At 47.7% G+C, this 19392-nt stretch overlaps 2 protein-coding genes across 2 annotated transcripts; both read right to left on the bottom strand.

The window, feature by feature from the left end:
• Window positions 1-234: 234 nt before the first annotated feature.
• LOC119966858 (leupaxin-like) lies at window positions 235-18246 on the bottom strand. The gene is made up of 3 exons (XM_038798822.1): window positions 18125-18246; window positions 1050-1146; window positions 235-479 (listed from the first exon to the last, which is right to left on the bottom strand). Exons 2-3 carry the CDS (start codon window positions 1116-1118, stop codon window positions 243-245), a joined length of 306 nt encoding a protein of 101 aa, XP_038654750.1. The 5' UTR covers window positions 1119-1146; window positions 18125-18246; the 3' UTR covers window positions 235-242.
• LOC119967985 (probable G-protein coupled receptor 139) lies at window positions 6742-7638 on the bottom strand. Its single transcript, XM_038801085.1, has one exon. The coding sequence runs from the start codon at window positions 7636-7638 to the stop codon at window positions 6742-6744; it is 897 nt and encodes a 298-aa protein (XP_038657013.1).
• Window positions 18247-19392: the final 1146 nt, after the last annotated feature.

The raw sequence follows: 19392 nt of genomic DNA, 5'->3' as shown, positions 1-19392 counted from the left end.
ACACTATTAAGAGATAAATTCCATTTGCCACTGTTCTGACCGGTGGACAATTTTTATTTGGTTTTCCTTGTGAAGCATCTTGGAAGAATTTTCAGAGATTAGGAGGTGATATTTTTCAATGCGCTAATATCGTGTTCTGCTATTCTTTAGGCTATGTTGTCAGCATATTATTTACAAATAAGAATTTTCCCCAGAACAGGGACAGTCATATCAGTTAAATGTCGTTTTCGTTAAAATGGTTGCTACAACATAAGGCACCACATTCCGAAACCACTGTTCACAGTAGGAGGACTTACTGTCCCAACGATGCATTTCTTGCAGGAACTGCTGACTCCCATAGCATGGGTGGTGACTCCAAGTGACTGTAAGTCAGACTCCAAGGTCCCCAGCATGCCATCCAGCGAGCTCTCTGCTCCCTTTGATGCTATCTCTGGGGCCGGATCTAGCGAGATCTTTACAGATTCACTGGGGCTCAGGAGCTGCAGGATAAAAGAGTGACGTTAAAATAGTTGTGCGTACCAAAGTACATGATACATGTGAACGTCTCGATTCAACCAGGCCGATGTAGAAATTATCAGGAGTGCTGGACTTGATTTGCAAAATCTGGGAATTCATGAAATGCTGGAATTAAAGGTAGTTTCAGCTGTAAACTCGCCCCGAACAGTGATGCAAAGAAAGCATTTGAACCGTTCACTAGATTATAATGGAAGGAAAAGTCTACCGCTACATATAATGGATGATAAACCTGATAGATCCATTTTACGCCATCTTATTTTTGGGCTTAGAGATTGGAAACATTTGAAGGTGGACGGGTTAGAGCAGAACTTACACATTCTCACAGATCATAAGAATAAAAATCACGACATTGTGTCCTGTGATACCTCCAGTGTGTTCCACTTGATTCCCTGCTCGGTTGAAGTATTGGAACACAATGAATGTCCAATTAGACCAGGTCCACACTGTACCCAAATGTAAAATTGGCCCCACAATCTCCTCGAACATTATCAATTACTTGCTGTTTAACATATCTTGTCCAGTAAGACACTTACGCCAGCCAGGTTGGTCATAACATCCTCCAGCTGCTTGTCTGCTGACGTTGGACGCAACATGGTGCCCATGGTATTCCGAGAACCCTCCTGAATCGTACTGAAATAACATGGAATGAAATGAGTTAGACTGTCAGGCAGGCGTAAGGCTGGAGCAGTAAATTAACCTGGCATTGCAAATGATGATGCTGAGTGAAAGTACTATATCAATATCCTCATTGTGCTTCATCAATCTCAGGATGTGCATATCACTAGCAAGGTCAAATTATTTTTTGGCCTCTTGGTTCCCCTTGACATGGTAGGCCTTCTTTGCAGGCGAATTGGGAGTCCTTGCGGTAAAGTTTGGCCTATCTTGCTTGAGAAATGATTTTGATCCAGTAGCGTGAAATATGTCCATGGTTGCACAGGGGATTGTCACTGACTAGCAGTTCAGAATCCCAGCATCATGCTCTTGACCGGGGGTTCGAATCTCGTCATGAGAGATGGTGAAATTGGAGTTGAATAAAATATCTGGTATTAAAAGTGCCCATGAAATGAATGTCAAAAACATTCCTCAAATCGTCTCAGAACCTTCTGCTTCTCAGTTTAAAATTATGGTCCCTCATTACTGATAGCACGGTAGCAGAGTGGTTAGCACTCTGGCTTCACAGCGCCAGGGTCAATTCCCTACTGGGTCACTGTCTGTGGGAAGTCTGCACGTTCTCCCAGTGTGCGTGTGTTTCTTCCGGTTGCTCCATTATCCTCCCACACTTCAAAGATGTGCAAGTTAAGTGTATTAGCCATGCTATATTACCCGTAGTGTCCAGAAAGATTGGGTGGGGTTATGTGGACAGGGTGGAGGTGTGTGCTTGGGTAGTGTGCCTTTCGTGGGCCGGTGCAGTTTCGATGGGCCGAATAGCCTCCTTCTGCACTGTAAGTTCTATGAATCTATGGTTCTATGTTAACTGGGCTGCCTCTAATCCCAATATATTCTTCCTAAATTATGGTATCCCAAGCAATTCATAGAATAAAATCTCTATAGTGCAGACGTCGATTCTGCATTTATTTAAAACCTTTACTGTCGCAAGTAGGCTTACATTAACACTGCAATGCAGTTACTGTGAAAATCCCCTCGTACCACATTCTGGTGCCAGGGATAATTCAGAATGTTTAAATGACGTAACAGCGCATTTTTCGGGACCTGTAGGAAGAATCCGGAGCACCCGGAGAAATCCCACGCACACAAGAGGAGAACATGCAGACTCAACACAGACAGTGACCCAAGCCGGGAATCGAACCTGGGAGCCTTGATCTGTGAAGCAACAGTGATACCCACTGTGCTACCATGCTGCCCACCCTATGAAAGAGCATCCTACCCAGGCCCACTCCCCCGCCCCATCCCGGTAACCCCACCCAACGTGCACATGATTGGACTCTAAGGGACAATTTTAGCACAGTCAATCCACCTAACCGGCACATTTCTGGATGGTGGGAGGAACCCAAAGCACCAGGACGAAACCCACGCAGACACGGCGACAACATGAGAACATGACACACTGTCACACTTGGTCGGAATTGAATCTCAGTCCGTGGCGCTGTGTCATCGTGCTGCCCCATATTAGCTCCAAGTGTGGTCATATCGGGGTTTATGGAGCCCAGGTTACACCTTCCCCAGACCCCGTTTTCTATTCCTCTAGATATTCCACGAATTGTTTAGGTTATGTTCAGTACTTGTTCCTCGTGCTGTAATTGTATGTGTGCCTGGCCCAATCTACCTTTGGATTTCTACTGTTTGAGGTTTTACAGCAAAGTAACTGGGGTAGATAGTATTGATTTATGGTCCTATTGTCCTTTCCTAAATTCTGCGTATTATGTCGAAGAAGACTTGACGAACTTTCTTTCAATATGGTACACACCACATTCGCAATGTATTTGTAGTGCAGAGCATGGATGTTAAAGATGACAGGTGCATTTGCCTTGGGTGATCTCGAGTTTATTGAGTGTTCTTGCAGCTGAACAAATCCAAGTAAGTGAAGAGTAGTCTATCATATGTTACGGCACCCTGAGCGAGTGCACAGTCAAGTCCAAACCCACAGACCCCGGAGTTTTCCGAAGGTCTTTAACCATTGACTGGTCAAATTAGTTAAAGTGACCCAAAATCCCAGATTTAAAATTAGAACTTTAACAGATTATGTATTAATAAAAAGAGGAAACGGTGAATATGTACAAAATGGTAACAGAACGATGGTCTATCCGTCTCCCACATCTCAAAACCCTGTCCCGCCCTCTACCCAGACACACACAAGAAGACAACAGCGAAGGGTTGGAGGGGATAGGAGAAACGGGGGTTAAAGTGTAGGTTTGTGATTAGTCTTCACTGCTCTGCTTGCAACCTCTAGGAAATATAGTTACTCAAGAGGTTCAGGTTGGCTCGATCCCGTCCTTCGTACCACCAGATGGCGCTTCACCTAAAAATTCCAGGTCGGTGCGATTCCGCTCTTCGGCCACCAGATGGAGAAAGGTCTAGTGTGTTGAGATCAGTGCTCCTGCCGACGCCGGCCACCAGAGGGTGCAGTACACATGGGGCTCAGGTCAGTTGGCCTCTGATCTTCTACCAGAAAATGGAGATTCCACCTCCCTGTGCGATTCTTTCAGCCTGCCTGAGTAAACTCAGGTTTTATTTCCTTTATCTGAACTCTACCTGGAATTCTACCTGTATGTTATTCTGGCTGTAGGTTATTCTCAGTTTAAATTTCAGTTTTGACCTCTTCCCAGCCTCTGACATCAACAGTTCGAAGATTACTGAACTTTGGGGAAAGGGCTTACACCTTCACATTCAAGATCTCTTTCGCAGTTCTGGTGGCTGTCTGTGCTCCCTTTAAACAATAGAATGTTCACAGATTCAGCCAAACAGCCTCTTCGAATCGGCCGGCCGAGAGAGAGAGAGGAGTGAGAGAGTCTTCATGCTTCTTACTCGCTGGCATCATTAACAGAACCGAACAAAAGTTGGATCTCTCCAGAAGACCCGCCCTCTCTCACGAAAGCATCTAACTGGCCACACCAACCATAGACCACGATAGGAGAAGGTTGAAAATTCCACATCCACCGATTGGCTGCTTGCCAATTATTTCAATCGAATTCACAGGTACAGCCATGGAACCCACGTCTTCGCCCAGCCTAACTAGACAGGGGAGTTCCAGCTGTGCCTAAAATCTGTAGTTTATCAGGAATCCCAAATGACACAGAAGCATCGGAGCAGCTAACCAGAAGACTTTCGATCAAAGCAAGCAGCAGGACGGGAATAATAAGGGAGACTCAGGGCAGACTAAATGTTTTACAACAATATCCTAACACGGACTTGAAGACTTCTGTAGTGCAGTTAACATACATATTTTGAGGTGTCAGGGACCGAGCTGCACACTGCAGAGTACTCAGATGAATAGTGATTGCATTGATGTAGCTCCTCCAGTCTAATATCTCGTCAAAGCCAAACTGAAATGAATTGAATTGAAAACGCGTATTGTCACAAGTAGGCTTCAAATGAAGTTACTGTGAAAAACGCCTAGTCGCCACATTCCTGGGCTGGTTTAGCTCATTCAGCTAAATCGCTGGCTTTTAAAGCAGACCAAGCAGGCCAGCAGCACGGTTCGATTCCCGTACCAGCCTCCCCGGACAGGCGCCGGAATGTGGCGACTAGGGGCTTTTCACAGTAAATTCATTGAGGCCTACTCGTGACAATAAGCGATTTTCATTTCATTTCATTTCATTCCGGCAGCTGTTCGGGGAGGCTGGTACGAGAATCCAACCGTGCTGCTGGCCTGCCTTGGTATGCTTTAAAAGCCAGGTATATAGCCCTGTGCTGAACCAAGGATTTGAGGAAAGATCTGGCGACAGAAATAGCTTTAAAATGATTGAGATTAAACTCCCCATTGGTGCAGCTGGTTATTTCGTGACGACCAGATGGCTGACGTGGTACTTGCCACTGTGAGCTGACGACTGGCTGCCTCTCCTCTCACATCCCCAATAGGTCTGGCAATAGGGGCGAGTTTTCCCGTCTTCCCTGCCGCGGGAATTACAGTGGACGGGGCGGAAAATGGGACAGACCAGTTAACGGTCAATTGAGTCTCGGGGCAGATGCGACCGGAAATCTATCCCGTTGTCTTCATTGTTCCGAGAACTAACTCGTTCGTGATATCTCGTCATTCTATATAATGTATCCACCAGGGGTACCATTTCATTTTTTCTGAACCTTTTCTAGCATTCTTCCTACATTTGCAAAGATCGATCTTCTTTTCATTTCGAATGTATGTAATTGCATTGTCTGAGATACTTCTATATTAATAAGGCTTGTCTGCCGAATACTTCCTCTCGTTTTCCTTTTGTTATAATTGTGTATCCAGAAAGCTAGGATTTGCCAAACGATCTTGTTAATATTCGAGGTGGTTCAGATGCGGATTACTATATTACTACCTGGAATAGCTGATTCTCTTATGAGGAACATGTGGACGGATTGGGCTTGGTTGCACGGAAATTCAGAAGAATGTGGGATGACTATTGAAGTGAACGGTATTAACAAGGTGGATGTGAAAATGATGTTTCCTCTTGTAGGTGAGTCCCGAACTAGGGGGCACTGTTTGATTACCAGTAATTCTCAACATTGCACATTCTGATTCGCATTAAATGTTTTAGCAGTTGTGATTTTTGCAGTTTATGCGCCGAGATTAGAGTCATATAAAGAGGTCCTTGGGCCTATCGAGTCTGTGCCGGCCATGAAGCACCGATGTTCCAATCCTATTTTCCAGCACTTGGACCCTAACCTTGAATGCAATGGCGTTTCAAGTGCTCGTCCTAATGCTTCATGTGAGAGTTGCCGTCTCTACCACCCTCTCAGGCAGTGAGTTGCAGATTCTCACCACCCACTGGATGAAATGGTTGTTCTTCAAATCCATTCCCCCAGCCATTGTCAGCTTTCTCTGCTCTAACCAAAACCATCTCAGCCTCTCTCCATAGCTGAAACGCTCCAGTTCAGGCAATATTCCGGTGAATATCCCATGCACCCTCTCTAGTGCCATCACTTACTTTATGTAGTGTGGGAACAAGAACAGTACTCTACTTGTGGCCGAAGGAGGGTTTTGTACCATTCCATCATAACCCCCCTGCTCTTGAACCTTATACCCGGCTAATAAAGGCAGGTATCCCATACACGTTCTAATTCTCCTCATCCATGCAACTTTTGCCCACCATATATGCTTAGTTTGCTCGTCAGCCAACTCTTGCCGAGACAAAATACACCTAAAGTATTTTCCTCAATTAAGTTTCTCCATAGACAACGCTGGCCAATGTGATCCTCTGACGCCTATGTGTTAAGCAAATGCCAAGTCTCCTTTTGTTGCTGATTTTTATCCCTCCTTTGAATGAGAGAACGTCGGAGACAGAACCCCTTTCACGCACAATTCTGGGAATAATTCCTCAATGTCATAACGTTCGATTTGGATATTACAGTATCCCCTTAATGGCCAGGAGGTAGGAATGTGCATTGACGGCACTCTCCCTGTTAATGAGCTGCCATGTACCGTTTCTAATTGCACTACAAGATCTCTGCACATAGTGCTGTACCGTGAAGAACGCAGCAATTGCATTTGCCTTCAATATCTTTATTCAATATAATTCATTTCGAACATCTCCTGTTGTCAGATTCTAAACATTTTGTCCATTCTTACACATAAATAAACTTAAAATGTTGCTTCCGCGAGGAGATGAATCTTTGATTGGACTTAAATTGTTTCTTATCTTCAAACAATTCGACAAATAGTACCCAAGGAGATCTCAGCATAATATTCAGTTCGTCTCTGAATTTCCTCTGAGTCACTGCGTAAATGCAAGTATTTGTGCAAGAACTCAAATACAAGAGCAGATATCCCACCTCAGTGGCGATATATCCGGGGCTGGAATAACCTCCTTGATAATAAACGCTGTTTGATATTCTGGTAGCAGCAAAACTTCCGACAGATGTTAACCACAAAAGTATAAAACTGCATGACACGGTGAAGAGTAAAACGATGGATTTCCTTCGGTTCTTCAACTCTGCGTCACTCTGACTCTCACTGCCGTTACCCCGGAGCCCTCTGCGTGTTCTATTTGCTAATAAAATTCGTCTGACGGTCAAGGAATTAAACAGTGCCATCAGAGAAAATGGAAGCAATACAACTGAGGTAGACTGCATCCAACTGTACACTGTCCACGCGGGTAATGTATAAACAGCTTCTGTTGTCCGGCAGCCCCAATGCACATTGTCAATTACTCGTTCAGCTTCGTATGAAAAGAACATAGGAACACCTTTTAAACAGGCCAAGATGGAGGCTGTGAATACAATCGTAGTTGCAATTCTCTTAGTGCAATATTTATCTTTAACGTCCTGGCAGCAGATAGAAACAAATCGGTCAAATGTAAATGAGACTGTGAACCACACCGACATATCCAAGTTGACAAAATTTATGTACAGAATGAATTTACAGGCGGCAGTGTAGGACAGAAAAGAGTATGGAAAGTGATAGTTAAATATCAAATACACAATTACGGCAAAGATCATGACCAGTAGATCTGCTACGGCCATAGCCACCATATAGACAGAGATACATTTGGAGAGGCCACAGTTTCCTCTGGAGAGAATCGCGATGGTCATAATGTTCGCTGCGTGAAAGAAAGGGAAAACCACGTTAATGTGACCCATATGGAAACGTTCATGTATGTTACTAATTAAAACAGCATGGACTGGTGACATTTTACCAGGCCCCATTAACGGGAGTGAGGGAAGAAAGTGATCAAAACATTCAACAGCGAATCACATTTTCTCCCTCACAATATGGAGAAACAGCATGAGAAATCAAGTGAAGTCGGACAGAGAAAAGACAGCAAAGGCACGGATGTGTTTATTATCCGTTTTAAGTAAGGATTGAAGGGAAAATTCGACAGGGGTGACGCACACCCATCGACACATTGATTATTTCTTGATACTGAGGACCAAGCAGAAATTTTGGAAATAATCATTAATATAGGCTGTCTCTGCGAAAACAGGCGTATTCTTCTTGGTCTATGACCTTTCATCAGACCTAAAGCAGTTAATTCGTTTTTTCTCACTGTCTGGTGTGTTTCTTACACCAGTCGACCTCTTTTGAAGTGTCACCAGTTTGGAACTTTTTTTAAGCGATGGTTGGTGTCCCTTATGCCCTGATCTCTGCGCTGTCTATCCTGTTGCGTATCTCCAACACGTTCTGCTTTATTTCAGAATTACTGTACTATCAGCAGCATTGGTGGAATGTTTCCAAAGTGTTGCTTCCGAGAAAACTATACTGTATATTAAGCCACTTCGATATGTTTTCCACTTGACTCAAGCAACTTGAAATCGGCCATCTGTGGGGAGCTTCGAAGCACTTCTTCCATTTCCATTTGGGGTGATGGCTGTCATGAAAACAGCACCACGCGTTACAGAGGTAGCCCGCAGCAAACTTATCAATGAGCAAATGCAGGAAAGCGTCCACCTATGACGGGGCAGGCGTCTATCCAGCAAAGTGTCCAATCCGCCTTGTTGGCTGTGTTCGCGACTGTGAGCGGCAACTCACTCCAAAAGATGGCAGGATTGCAGCCTCGAAAGATGATTAACCTTCTTCCTGCAGCTTGGAGAATTCTGTCGCCCTGGGTTCCCCACAAGCACCTCTTAACACAGCCCCTCCGCAGTGATATCACGTGCACTCACCTGGCAGGGTCACTTAACTCTTCATGGTTTGTCTCCCGCCTCTACACTTCCCCCCGTCAGTAGTTCAAGTGCCCCTCAAATGCCCACTTCTACACACCTGCCAAACATGCCAAATTATATCTCCATCTGGCATGACTCCGTCCTATATTCTTCCCATCTGTTTCATTCCAGGACAAAGTCCAGTACAACAGGCGTGGGTGGAGACAGCCGGCTATTGAATAGGGATGGCAACACCCATGACCCTAAGCCCAGTTCCATAGAAGCCCTACAGTGCAGAAGGAGGCCCCTCGGCCCAAACAGTATGCACGGGCCCTCCTAAATCCTCGTAACAGCATGGCCCCAGCTAACCTCCACATCTTTCGCCTGTGGAAGGCAACCATAGCAGCCAAAGGAACCCCACAGGGAGAACGTGCAAACTCCACACAGTCACCCAAGGCTAGAATCTAACCCGGGACCCAGGCGCAGTGCTAACACATTGTGTGATCATGCCATCCCCGTATCACCCTGCCATGATGAATGAGCTGTCTGGCGAGAAACAGGACTGCTCCTATGCAAAAGTGAGGTCGGGGCCAAATGAGAACCTCAACACATCCATCCATGGTGAGAGCTCACGTGAGTGACCTTTCGCGTATCAGTGTTTCCGGTAACAAACGAATGTCATCTCCCTTTCATTGCAGGTAAGTCGGCAGACAAGTCCATTGCATAATTGGGGCTGCTCGACACTACGAGCAGCTCAAAGGCAGACATCTCAGAGACCAACATTGAAGAGGCATCACACCTGACAGGCACAATGTCCTGCAGTGCAGATACTCAGACCTCGGGAGTTTAAGCACCAGCCAGGCTTCTATTCCGGGTGACTCACTGGTGAGCACCTCACATCCGTAGATCCACTGAAAGTAGAGTAAGGGGCGTCCCAGTTATCTGAAACTGGGGTCAGGGGGATGCCAGAGCCCAGGACACTGTGAACCTCTGGCAAATGAAGTGCTCTGGGCCCGGTTATCCCAGAGCTGATGGAACTGCGAAGGCAGAATCATGAGCTTCACAAAGGGATGGCAGCATCCTGACTCGGACTCCTAGTCCAACTGCAGGTGTCCAATAACATTCTGTGTAAGGAGATGATTCCATTACTCCAATGCAACAAGTGCAACAAAACGAGGGTGGCATCTGCAATGGAGAACTTGGTGCAGGACTCCATGGTGGGGGATATCCGGTTCATGCTGCATGTCATGACCTCCGTGGCTGAGAGCATGAATTCCACGTTCATCGTTTTAACTGCATGGTGCAAGCAATGTCGACAAGTGTCAGCGCTGGAGGATGGTGGGGCTTCTGGATCTTACACCAGCTGCCCCTCCAGCCCATGGAGAAGCCCAGGGGCCCCGGGCAGGCGAAGGGAAGAAGATAGACAGGGATGCAGTTGACGGCTGACAGCTCACGCGGGCTGTAAGATTATTCTTATGTGTCCGTGTAAATAAAGCCGAATGCTTCCAGACGTTGCTGATTAACGATACTTGTTTCTCACTTCTTGTGACGACGATGTGCTGAGCAGTCACACATCAGGTTGCTCTCCTACCGCAGACCTGCAAAATTGCCACTTGTTAGCGATAATTCGTCAGTAAACTCGACAACACGTTCATCCAAACTTAGCAAAACATGGGGAAAAGAGGGGAGGGGTGAAATACCAGGAAAAAGCCAGACGATGAGCCAAGCAGAGACCAGGGGTGGAAGGAGCCTGGAGGAGATATAATCGGACGAGCCGATCAGTAAACAAGGCGGCAGAGCACAGGGTTGGATGGAGCGAGAGGACAGACCAGCCACACACAAAGCCCTCCCTCACTGGGGGGTATATGGATGGCGCTCCTCTCGGAAGCACTGTGGGAACACAGGCAGGAAACAAAAATGGGCATCCAGGCAGTGGCGAAGGACACTGTGGCCAGAGCCCTAGCACAGATATGGCTCGCCCTGGGCAAAGCGGAAAAGAGACTGGAGTCGCAAGAGATGACGAGCAAAGACCTGATAAGAGCAGCAACTGACCAAAGAGACCGCATCTTTGACCTGGACAAAAAGGTGGCGAGGTTGGTCGCGACACAGGGCAGATCGAATGGAAACGTTGAGGACCAAGAAAGGTCGAGAAGGCAAAACCTGAGGATTGTGTGCCGACTGGAGATGATGGTATGGACGCCACAAACTATGAGGCCCAGATTTGGGGCAACCTGGTGGGAAGGAATACCTTCCCCAGTCCACCAGAAGTAGCAGAAGACTGGTTGCTGTGGCCGAAGTCCAAAGCCGGGGACAAGCCAAGGACAGTAATAGCGATATTGCATCGGGACCATGACTGACAGAGAATCTTGCAGGGCTAGGCCTGCAGCTGCAAGAAGATCAGCTCGGAAGATGACAAAATTAGAATTTACCAAGACATTGGGGCTTACCTGTCCAAGCACCGGGCTGAATATAACACGGCAAAGGCTGTCCAAGAACGGCACACGTTTTGGTATGATGTACGCAGTCAAGCTCTGGGTCACATACCAGGGAAAGGGACATTTCTTTGCAGCCCCCACGGAGGCGGACACATTTGTCACGGGGTGCGGGCTAGAGCAGCGACAGCAAGAGAAACAATGAGGAGCCCCCGGGAAGAAACGGCAATGGTCCGACATTGGGGGGGGGGGGAGGATAGTAAAACGTCTCTCCCCCCACAAACACATCCTGAACAACTAACAGCAAGTCACGACCTAAGAGATCAGTCTACGCGGGAAAATATGGTCACATTTGAGACAACGAGGGTGGCGACAGAGGCAAGTCGGAGGGGCAATCAGGAGGAGGCTAATCAGGCTAATAATGTGGATAAAGCGGGCAGGAACTCTGGAGAGCGGCGACGGGAAACCCGGACTGTAACTCCCGGGAGGTGGTCACCGTACGCGCAGGATAGCTGGCACCGGGAGCATACAGCAGATAGAGCATCCTCAACAGGGGGAGGCAGTATCACGCAGTGTGGAGGGGGGGGCAAGCAATAGGGACGGGGGCCGAATGGGGAGACGATCAGAGGGGAAGTGGTAGAGGGGGGAGTGCCATGGGAAAGGGGGGAAGGAGACGGGAGGGAGCAGGGGGAGAAAGAAACAGAGAAGGGCAGGATGAGAACGGCATCATGGCTCCAATGGGCCGCGACCGGGGCACGGAAACAAAACTGCACAGTTGGCAGTCACCTTGAATGGTTTCTGGGCGACGGGAGACCAGGAGTGCATTAACATATCCATGTGCCAGACGCATAGTTGGCGGCCATGTTACGTTTCCCCTGGACAAAGGGAAATCCCAGAACGTATGGATCCGACCACAAGTGCAGAGCAGCGGCAGCAGCCATCTTGGATAGCCCTCAAACAAAGGGACACCATGGAGTGCAGGGGCGCGTCTACCAGGTAAGTACAGTTAATCCCACAGGAGCGGGCGGCAAAAGCCCCCCCCCCCCCCCAACCCCACCAAGAGAATCACCTGGAATGTCAGGGGACTCAGCGGCCCAGTGAAAAGATAGAGTCTTCACCCACATGAGAAACATGAAAGCCGACATAGAGACACACCTGAGAGAGAAGGGTGACTGCTGGTAAGGAAAGGCTGGGTGGGAGAGACCTACTATTCCTGCTACGGAACGAGGGCCAGAGGGATAGCCATATTATTTAACAAGAGGATGATGTTTACAGCGACCAAGACGGCCACTGACTCAAGGAGTTGGGAAGCCATGGTCAACGGGGGACGAGATGGGCACCGGTATTCTTCGTAAACGTTTACTCTCCCAACTGAGACAACACGGAATTCATAAAAAAGACCATGGTGGAAATTCCCGACATTGAAACGCACCAACTGATCATGGGCGACGGAACTTTAACTGTCTACAGGACCCGCGGACGGGCATGTTGAACTCCAAAACGGGAAAGGCCTCCCGTTATGGAGCAGATTCTCTCATGGACGCCATGGACCCATGGCGATTCAACCACGCAGGAAAAAAAGAGTACATTCGAATATCGACTTCTATGTCATGGGGAAATTGGTGCTTCGAGGACTGGTCAAGGTGGAATACTCAGCGATCTTAATCTCCGATCACACATTACACGGATGTGAGATTGGAGACAGGCAATGTCGAACGCCCCACGTGGAGGTTAGTTACTGCCCTACTGGTCAACAGGGCCTTTAGCGAGAAAATATTGAGGCCACAACTGAATGCACGAAGAACAACTAGAATTTCTCACTCTCCACATTCTGGGAGGCGCTGAAAGTTATGATTAGGTGAGAAATTATCGCCTTTAAAGCGCAAATAGACAGGGAAGAGAGGGTGTCTAGGCAACAGCTACTTGACTCCATATTGGAGGTGGACTGTAAAGACTCCGAGGCTCCCACAGTAGAGCTCCTTGGAGAGAGAAGAAAGGTACAAATGGACTTTGACCTGATCTCCACGAGGAAAGCAATGCACAAACTCCACCAGGCATGGGGGACCTTATACAAACACGAGGACAAAGCCTGGCACCTGCGGTTGCACCAGCTGAAAAAGCAGGCAGCCAGAAAGGAAATACCACAAATCAAAGACAACAGAGGCACATTAGAAACAGGCCCAGACAAGGTCAATAAAACCTTCGAGTCCTTTGACCGGGGGCAGTACACCTTGGAGCTCACAGCAAGGAACCCATGGATCAAACAGTTCCGATATGGACTGGACATGCCAATCATGGGGGATGATGGGAAACCAGGCCTGGAAGCAGTGCTAGAACTGGGGGAGACCATGGAGAGTATTCGGTATGTGCAGGCGGGGAAGGCAAAAGGGAGGACGGCTTCCTGGCAGACGTCTGCAAGAAATTCACGCCAGCACTGTTCGCGTACCTGTGGGAGATTTTCATAGGCTTGCTGGCGGGGGCACACTACTTCCTGCGCTGGCACCAACCTCAATATCGCTAATACCTTAAAAAAGACAAGGGCTCAAGAGAATGCGGTTCCTACGGACCTATCTTACTAATAAACGTCGACATCAAAATATTGACCAAATATCTAGCCAAGAGACTGGAGAACTGCGTACCAAAGCTGGTTGCAGCGCATCAACCGCGGTTTGTCAAAGGTAGACTACGAGCATCGAACATCAGGCGATTGATCAATGTAATCATAGCCCCATCCGGCGAGAGAACACCTGAGGTGATGCTCTCCCTGGATGCAGAAAAGGCCTTAGACAGAGTCGAAAGGAAATACCTCATAGGTACTGGAGAGGTTCTGGTTCGGAGCAGCATTCACCGCCTGGTTGAAGTTCCTGTACAATGCTCCCATGGCGAGCATCCAGGCAAATACCCCCAGCTCCCAGTACTTTTAGCTGCATTGGGGCACGAGGCAGGGACGCCCGTTATCCCCGCTGCAGTTCGCCCTAGCGATTGAACCACTAGAGATCTATTTCAGAACAGCAAAGAACTGGAGGGGTATCCGAACAAAAGGCAGAGAGCATAGAGTCCCGCACTATGCGGCCCACCTTCTCGTCTAAATCTCGACCCACAATGCAGCGTGAAAGGAATCAGCGCACTTGTGAAAGAGGTCGGTGCCTTATCAGGCTACAAACTCAACATGAGCAAAAGCGAGATATTCCCTGTGAATCTGCAAGGGAGAGGAGCAGCGCTGGTGGGACTGCCATTTAAACATGTCCGGCAACATTTCCGCTACCTTTGGATTCAAACGGCTCATAGCTGGATAGAGGCCCACAAATGCAACCTGACCAGCCTGTGAGAGGATTAAAAAAGGACCTGCAAAGATGGACTACACTCGCACTCTCCCTCGCGGGGAGGGTGCAGGTGATCAAAATGGACGTACTGCCCAGGTACGTACTTAGATCCATCCCGATTTCTATTCCCACGGCTTTTTCAACTGACTGGTTAAACTAATTTTGGCGTTCGTATGGGCGAGGAAAAATGCTGGGAGTCAAAAGAAGGTCCCACAGAAAACAAACTTGAGAAGGGGGCTAGCGCTCCCAAACCTACAAAACTACCACTGGGTAGCAATAGCAAAAAGAGTAAGGAGATGGGTAGAGGAACCAGAAGCCGAGTAGGTGCATGTAGAGGAGGCCTCCTGCAAAGGACTTCCCTCCAGACCCTCGCCACGGCGGCACTCGCATTCCCGCTCCAGAAGTACTCGAGCAACCCAGTAGTGGTAACTGTGCGCCAGTCATAGAACCAGCTATGACAATAATTCGGCCTAACTGAAATGTGCGATAAGGCCCTCATCTGCAACAATCATAGCTTCCCGCCGGCACTCACTGACGTCACCTTTAAAATGTGGAGACGGGACGGGGGGGGACATTGACAGTTAGAGACTTATACACTGATTACAACACTGAACTGATGGAAAGAACTCGACTGGCATAAGAACATAAGAACTAGGAGCAGGAGTAGGCCATCTGGCCCCTCGAGCCTGCTCCGCCATTCAATTAGATCATGGCTGATCTTTTGTGGACTCAGCTCCACTTTCCGGCCCAAACACCATAACCCTTAATCCCTTTATTCTTCAAAAAACTATCTATCTTTACCTTAAAAACATGTAATGAAGGAGCCTCAACTGCTTCACTGGGCAAGGAATTCCATAGATTCACAACCCTTTGGGTGAAGAAGTTCCTCCTAAACTCAGTTCTAAATCTACTTCCCCTTATTTTGAGGCTATGCCCCCTAGTTCTGCTGTCACCCGCCAGTGGAAACAACCTGCCCGCATCTATCCTATCTATTCCCTTCATAATTTTAAATGTTTCTATAAGATCCCCCCTCATCCTTCTAAATTCCAACGAGTACAGTCCCAGTCTACTCAACCTCTCCTCATAATCCAACCCCTTCAGCTCTGGGATTAACCTAGTGAATCACCTCTGCACACCCTCCAGCGCCAGTACGTCCTTTCTCAAGTAAGGAGACCAAAACTGAACACAATACTCCAGGTGTGGCCGCACTAACACCTTATACAATTGCAACATAACCTCCCTAGTCTTAAACTCCATCCCTCTAGCAATGAAGGACAAAATTCCATTTGCCTTCTTAATCACCTGTTGCACTTGTAAACCAACCTTCTGTGACTCATGCACTAGCACACCCAAGTCTCTCTGAACAGCGGCATGCTTTAATATTTTATCGTTTAAATAATAATCCCGTTTGCTGTTATTCCTGCCAAAATGTGGCAGGTGACAAAGAATTCAGGTACCTGCAGCTGAAAAACTTCCTATGAAAGGAAACGAGAACATGCCCACGACCACCGCGACAGTCACTAATTGGGGAAATCCTGGATACAGATATTCTCGGCAGAGGGAACTGTAGTGACATGTACAAATCACTGATAAAGAGTACAAACGCCAAACTCGACGCGATGAGGTGGAAGTTGAAGGAAGACTTGCGGCGCGAAATAGGGTGGCGACACTGGAGAGAAGCACGTCACAGGGTCAACTCCACCTCCACATACGCAAAACTCAACCTAACACAGCTAAACGTGGTGCATAGAGCCCACTTGATCAAAACCTGAATGAGTAAGTTCTTCCCGAAGGTGGAAGATAGATGTGAACGGTGCCAAGGAGGCTCGGCCAACCAGGCCCACGTGTTCTGGTCTTGCCCCAGACATGCTGGGTACTGGACAGCTTTCTTCGAGGCAATGTCCAAAGTGGTGGGGGTGAGGGTGGAGCGAGGTCTTAGCCTTTGCCTCCCTGATCACTTGCCATAGAATCATGCTCGGCTGGTGGTCAGCCGCGCAACGTATGGCTGCAGACTGACTGTCCGTCCAATCGGAATTTGTCCAAATGGAGATAATCAAATTTGCCATCTGTGGGTCGGAAGAGGGCTTCCGGAAAACATGGGAGCCATTCACCCGATTGTTCCAGGACCTGTTTGTGGGCAGCAACCAAGTAGCCAGGAGCTTAGATAAGGTAGCTAAGACGCAATAGGAGAGAGGGAGAGGCGGAAAACCCGGGGATACAAGTAAGCGTATCCAGACACAGTGAGAGAGAAGGGGGCTGTAGGGAAGGAGGGGTGGGGGAACAATGGAGGAGAACCAGGATGGAGAAAAGAGAGGGGAATAAGCGGCGTATGAAACACATGAGAAGACAACGGCCACAACGAATACTGCAAGACAAAAGGAGGACACAGGAACGAAAAGGAGGAACGGTCCAAAGTCGAGTCTCCTGTAAATAAATAACAAAATCCGACCGAAATGTAAATAGCATCTGGGGCCCTCCCCCCACATCCTTGTAAAAAAAAACTTTCATTCTGTGTGTGTTTATACTATATATAACAAAACCCAATGAAACACGGGTTTCATTATGGGCAGCACGGTAGCATGGTGGTTAGCATAAATGCTTCACAGCTCCAGGGTCCCAGGTTCGATTCCTGGCTGGGTCACTGTCTGTGCGGAGTCTGCACGTCCTCCCCGTGTGTGCGTGGGTTTCCTCCGGGTGCTCCGGTTTCCTCCCACAGTCCAAAGATGTGCGTGTTAGGTGGATTGGCCATGCTAAAAATTGACCGTAGTGTCCTTAAAAAAAAGTAAGGTTAAGGGGGGAGGTTGTTGGGTTACGAGTATAGGGTGGATACGTGGGTTTGAGTAGGGTGATCATGGCTCGGCACAACATCGAGGGCCGAAGGGCCTGTTCTGTGCTGTACTGTTCTATGAAACAGTTTTTTAAAAAACTATACTTCCTCTTTTCCATGTCCCGTTCAACACATGACGTCCCGCTGGCCCGTCAGGATTTGCTAGCGCTTATCCCAATTCTGCACCCTCTCATTAATGAAAGACACAGCAGATGGACAACGTATATTGAGGGCAATGCTGGTCTTTGTCGTCAACAGAAGACATAAGCCAACCTGGGCGAAAGCTACAAATTCTTCCCTCATTGCACAACATGCTCCGTTCTGACATTGTAAAGACGCGAGTGCATCCCATAATAAGGTGTGGGCTTTTTTCGGGATGAGGCACCTGGAGGAATATCGGAGGTACGTCGCAGCATTTGTGGTCCTCCATACCAATGGTTTACAAATTACCTTTCAAAGATTGGAGGTGGAGGTGGCTGTAGCCCAAGTAATTGTTCACATTGCGCACAGGTTTTAGATTCAGCTTCGGAAACATAACAGATAATATTAAGTGAGCAGCCCATTGGACAAAGGGGAGAATATTCCGCGCTCGCAAGAGGAATTTAAGACTCCCGCTGTGTGAGGCTTTTCGACCTTGATGGCCTCTGCCCTGTTTCACGCACTATTCCAGTACTGCTGGCATGCATAATTTCATTCCAGCTCAATGAGATCAGAAAATTGGAACAATATTCAATCGGCAGCAACGCAGGCAGGTAGTCTAGCAGTTATTCGGCACACGGACTTACCGGGAACACCAAACGCCGCAAGGAGAGGGTAGTAAATGTCCTTTATCTGCAGGATTGCTGGTCGTACCATTTCATCAGAAGCAGGAGAACTCTGTCCGAACTTTTATGTTCCAACTGAAGTGCATCTTAGACGCATCAATGAGCACCCTATTTATAGAGCAATCAAGTCCCGGCTGGGCAAATCGGGTGACCTAATGTTGCACAATTGTCACTTTCAGCTACTGAACAAACAATGTCAGAATTTCTGCTTCAACGAACATGGGGGCTGTCATTGAGCAATGATGCACCTCAGCACCAAGCTTTGACGTCACTCAACGGAATGCACGGTAATCTCAGAGGGAATGCGCTCCAGGCGCAGCACCAATACCTCAACCTAAAGTCTCTCCTGGATCCTGTTTAAATAGTTTCGAGGATTAGTTGACCACACTCGGAAGTTTTAAAGTGCATGTATTGATTACTCCATGAAAATTACATTCTACCGGTATTGGTGCACACTCTGCCCTGCAGTTCGAACCTTGCTCCAACTTGACTGACGGCAAAGTTGCCCTAATATTATCGTTGTGACTTTATCCTAATAGTCGAGTTATCTGTTTTTTACAGCGCGGAATGAGTCCCTTCGGCCCATCGGACCCGTGCCGGTCATCAAACAATTATTTAATCTAATCCCATTTTCCAGCACTTGGTTGGTAGATTTGTATGCTATGACATTTCAAACGCTCATCTAAATCTTTAAATGTTGCGTGGATTCCCGCCCGTGCCACCCTTTCAGGAGGCGAGTTCCTAATGCCACCCACCCTGTTGGCGAAGAGTCTGTTTCTCAAATTCCTTCTAAATTTCCAGATCATTAATGGACACTATAAAAACAAAGAACCAGGCGACATGTCTCGACCTCTGGAGGCCTTGACATCTTTCATTATGCAGTACTTCCACAGGTTGTCCATGCGACACGTCTACTCCATACGCCCAGGGGCTGGTTTAGCTCACTCGGCTAAATCGCTAGCTTTTAAAGCAGACCAAGCAGACCAGCAGCACGGTTCGATTCCCGTACCAGCCTCCCCGGACAGGCGCCGGAATGTGGCGACTAGGGGCTTTTCACAGTAACTTCATTTCAAGCCTACTCGTGACAATAAGCAAATTTCATTTTTTTTTTCATCTACTGCAATTCGCATACTGCCGCAACTGGTTCAGAGCAGTAACAATCTCCCTAGCCCTACATTTATCTTTGGAGCGTCTCGACGAAGTGGACTCGATGTCAGACTCCTATTAAT

The sequence above is a fragment of the Scyliorhinus canicula genome, chromosome 6 (genome assembly GCF_902713615.1).
Source record: "Scyliorhinus canicula chromosome 6, sScyCan1.1, whole genome shotgun sequence".
In the NCBI taxonomy this organism is placed as follows: Eukaryota; Metazoa; Chordata; class Chondrichthyes; order Carcharhiniformes; family Scyliorhinidae; genus Scyliorhinus; species Scyliorhinus canicula.
This window is presented reverse-complemented; position numbering and strand designations above follow the sequence as displayed.

What these genes read in the sequence shown, in the direction of transcription:
- LOC119967985 (XM_038801085.1), bottom strand. Translation starts at nt 7,638, where the DNA reads ATGGCCGTAGCAGATCTACTGGTCATGATCTTTGCCGTAATTGTGTAT.
- LOC119966858 (XM_038798822.1), bottom strand. Translation starts at nt 1,118, where the DNA reads ATGGGCACCATGTTGCGTCCAACGTCAGCAGACAAGCAGCTGGAGGAT. An exon ending in TTATGACCAACCTGGCTGGC is followed by an intron (nt 480 to 1,049) that starts GTAAGTGTCTTA and finishes TTTATCCTGCAG; the next exon opens with CTCCTGAGCCCCAGTGAATC.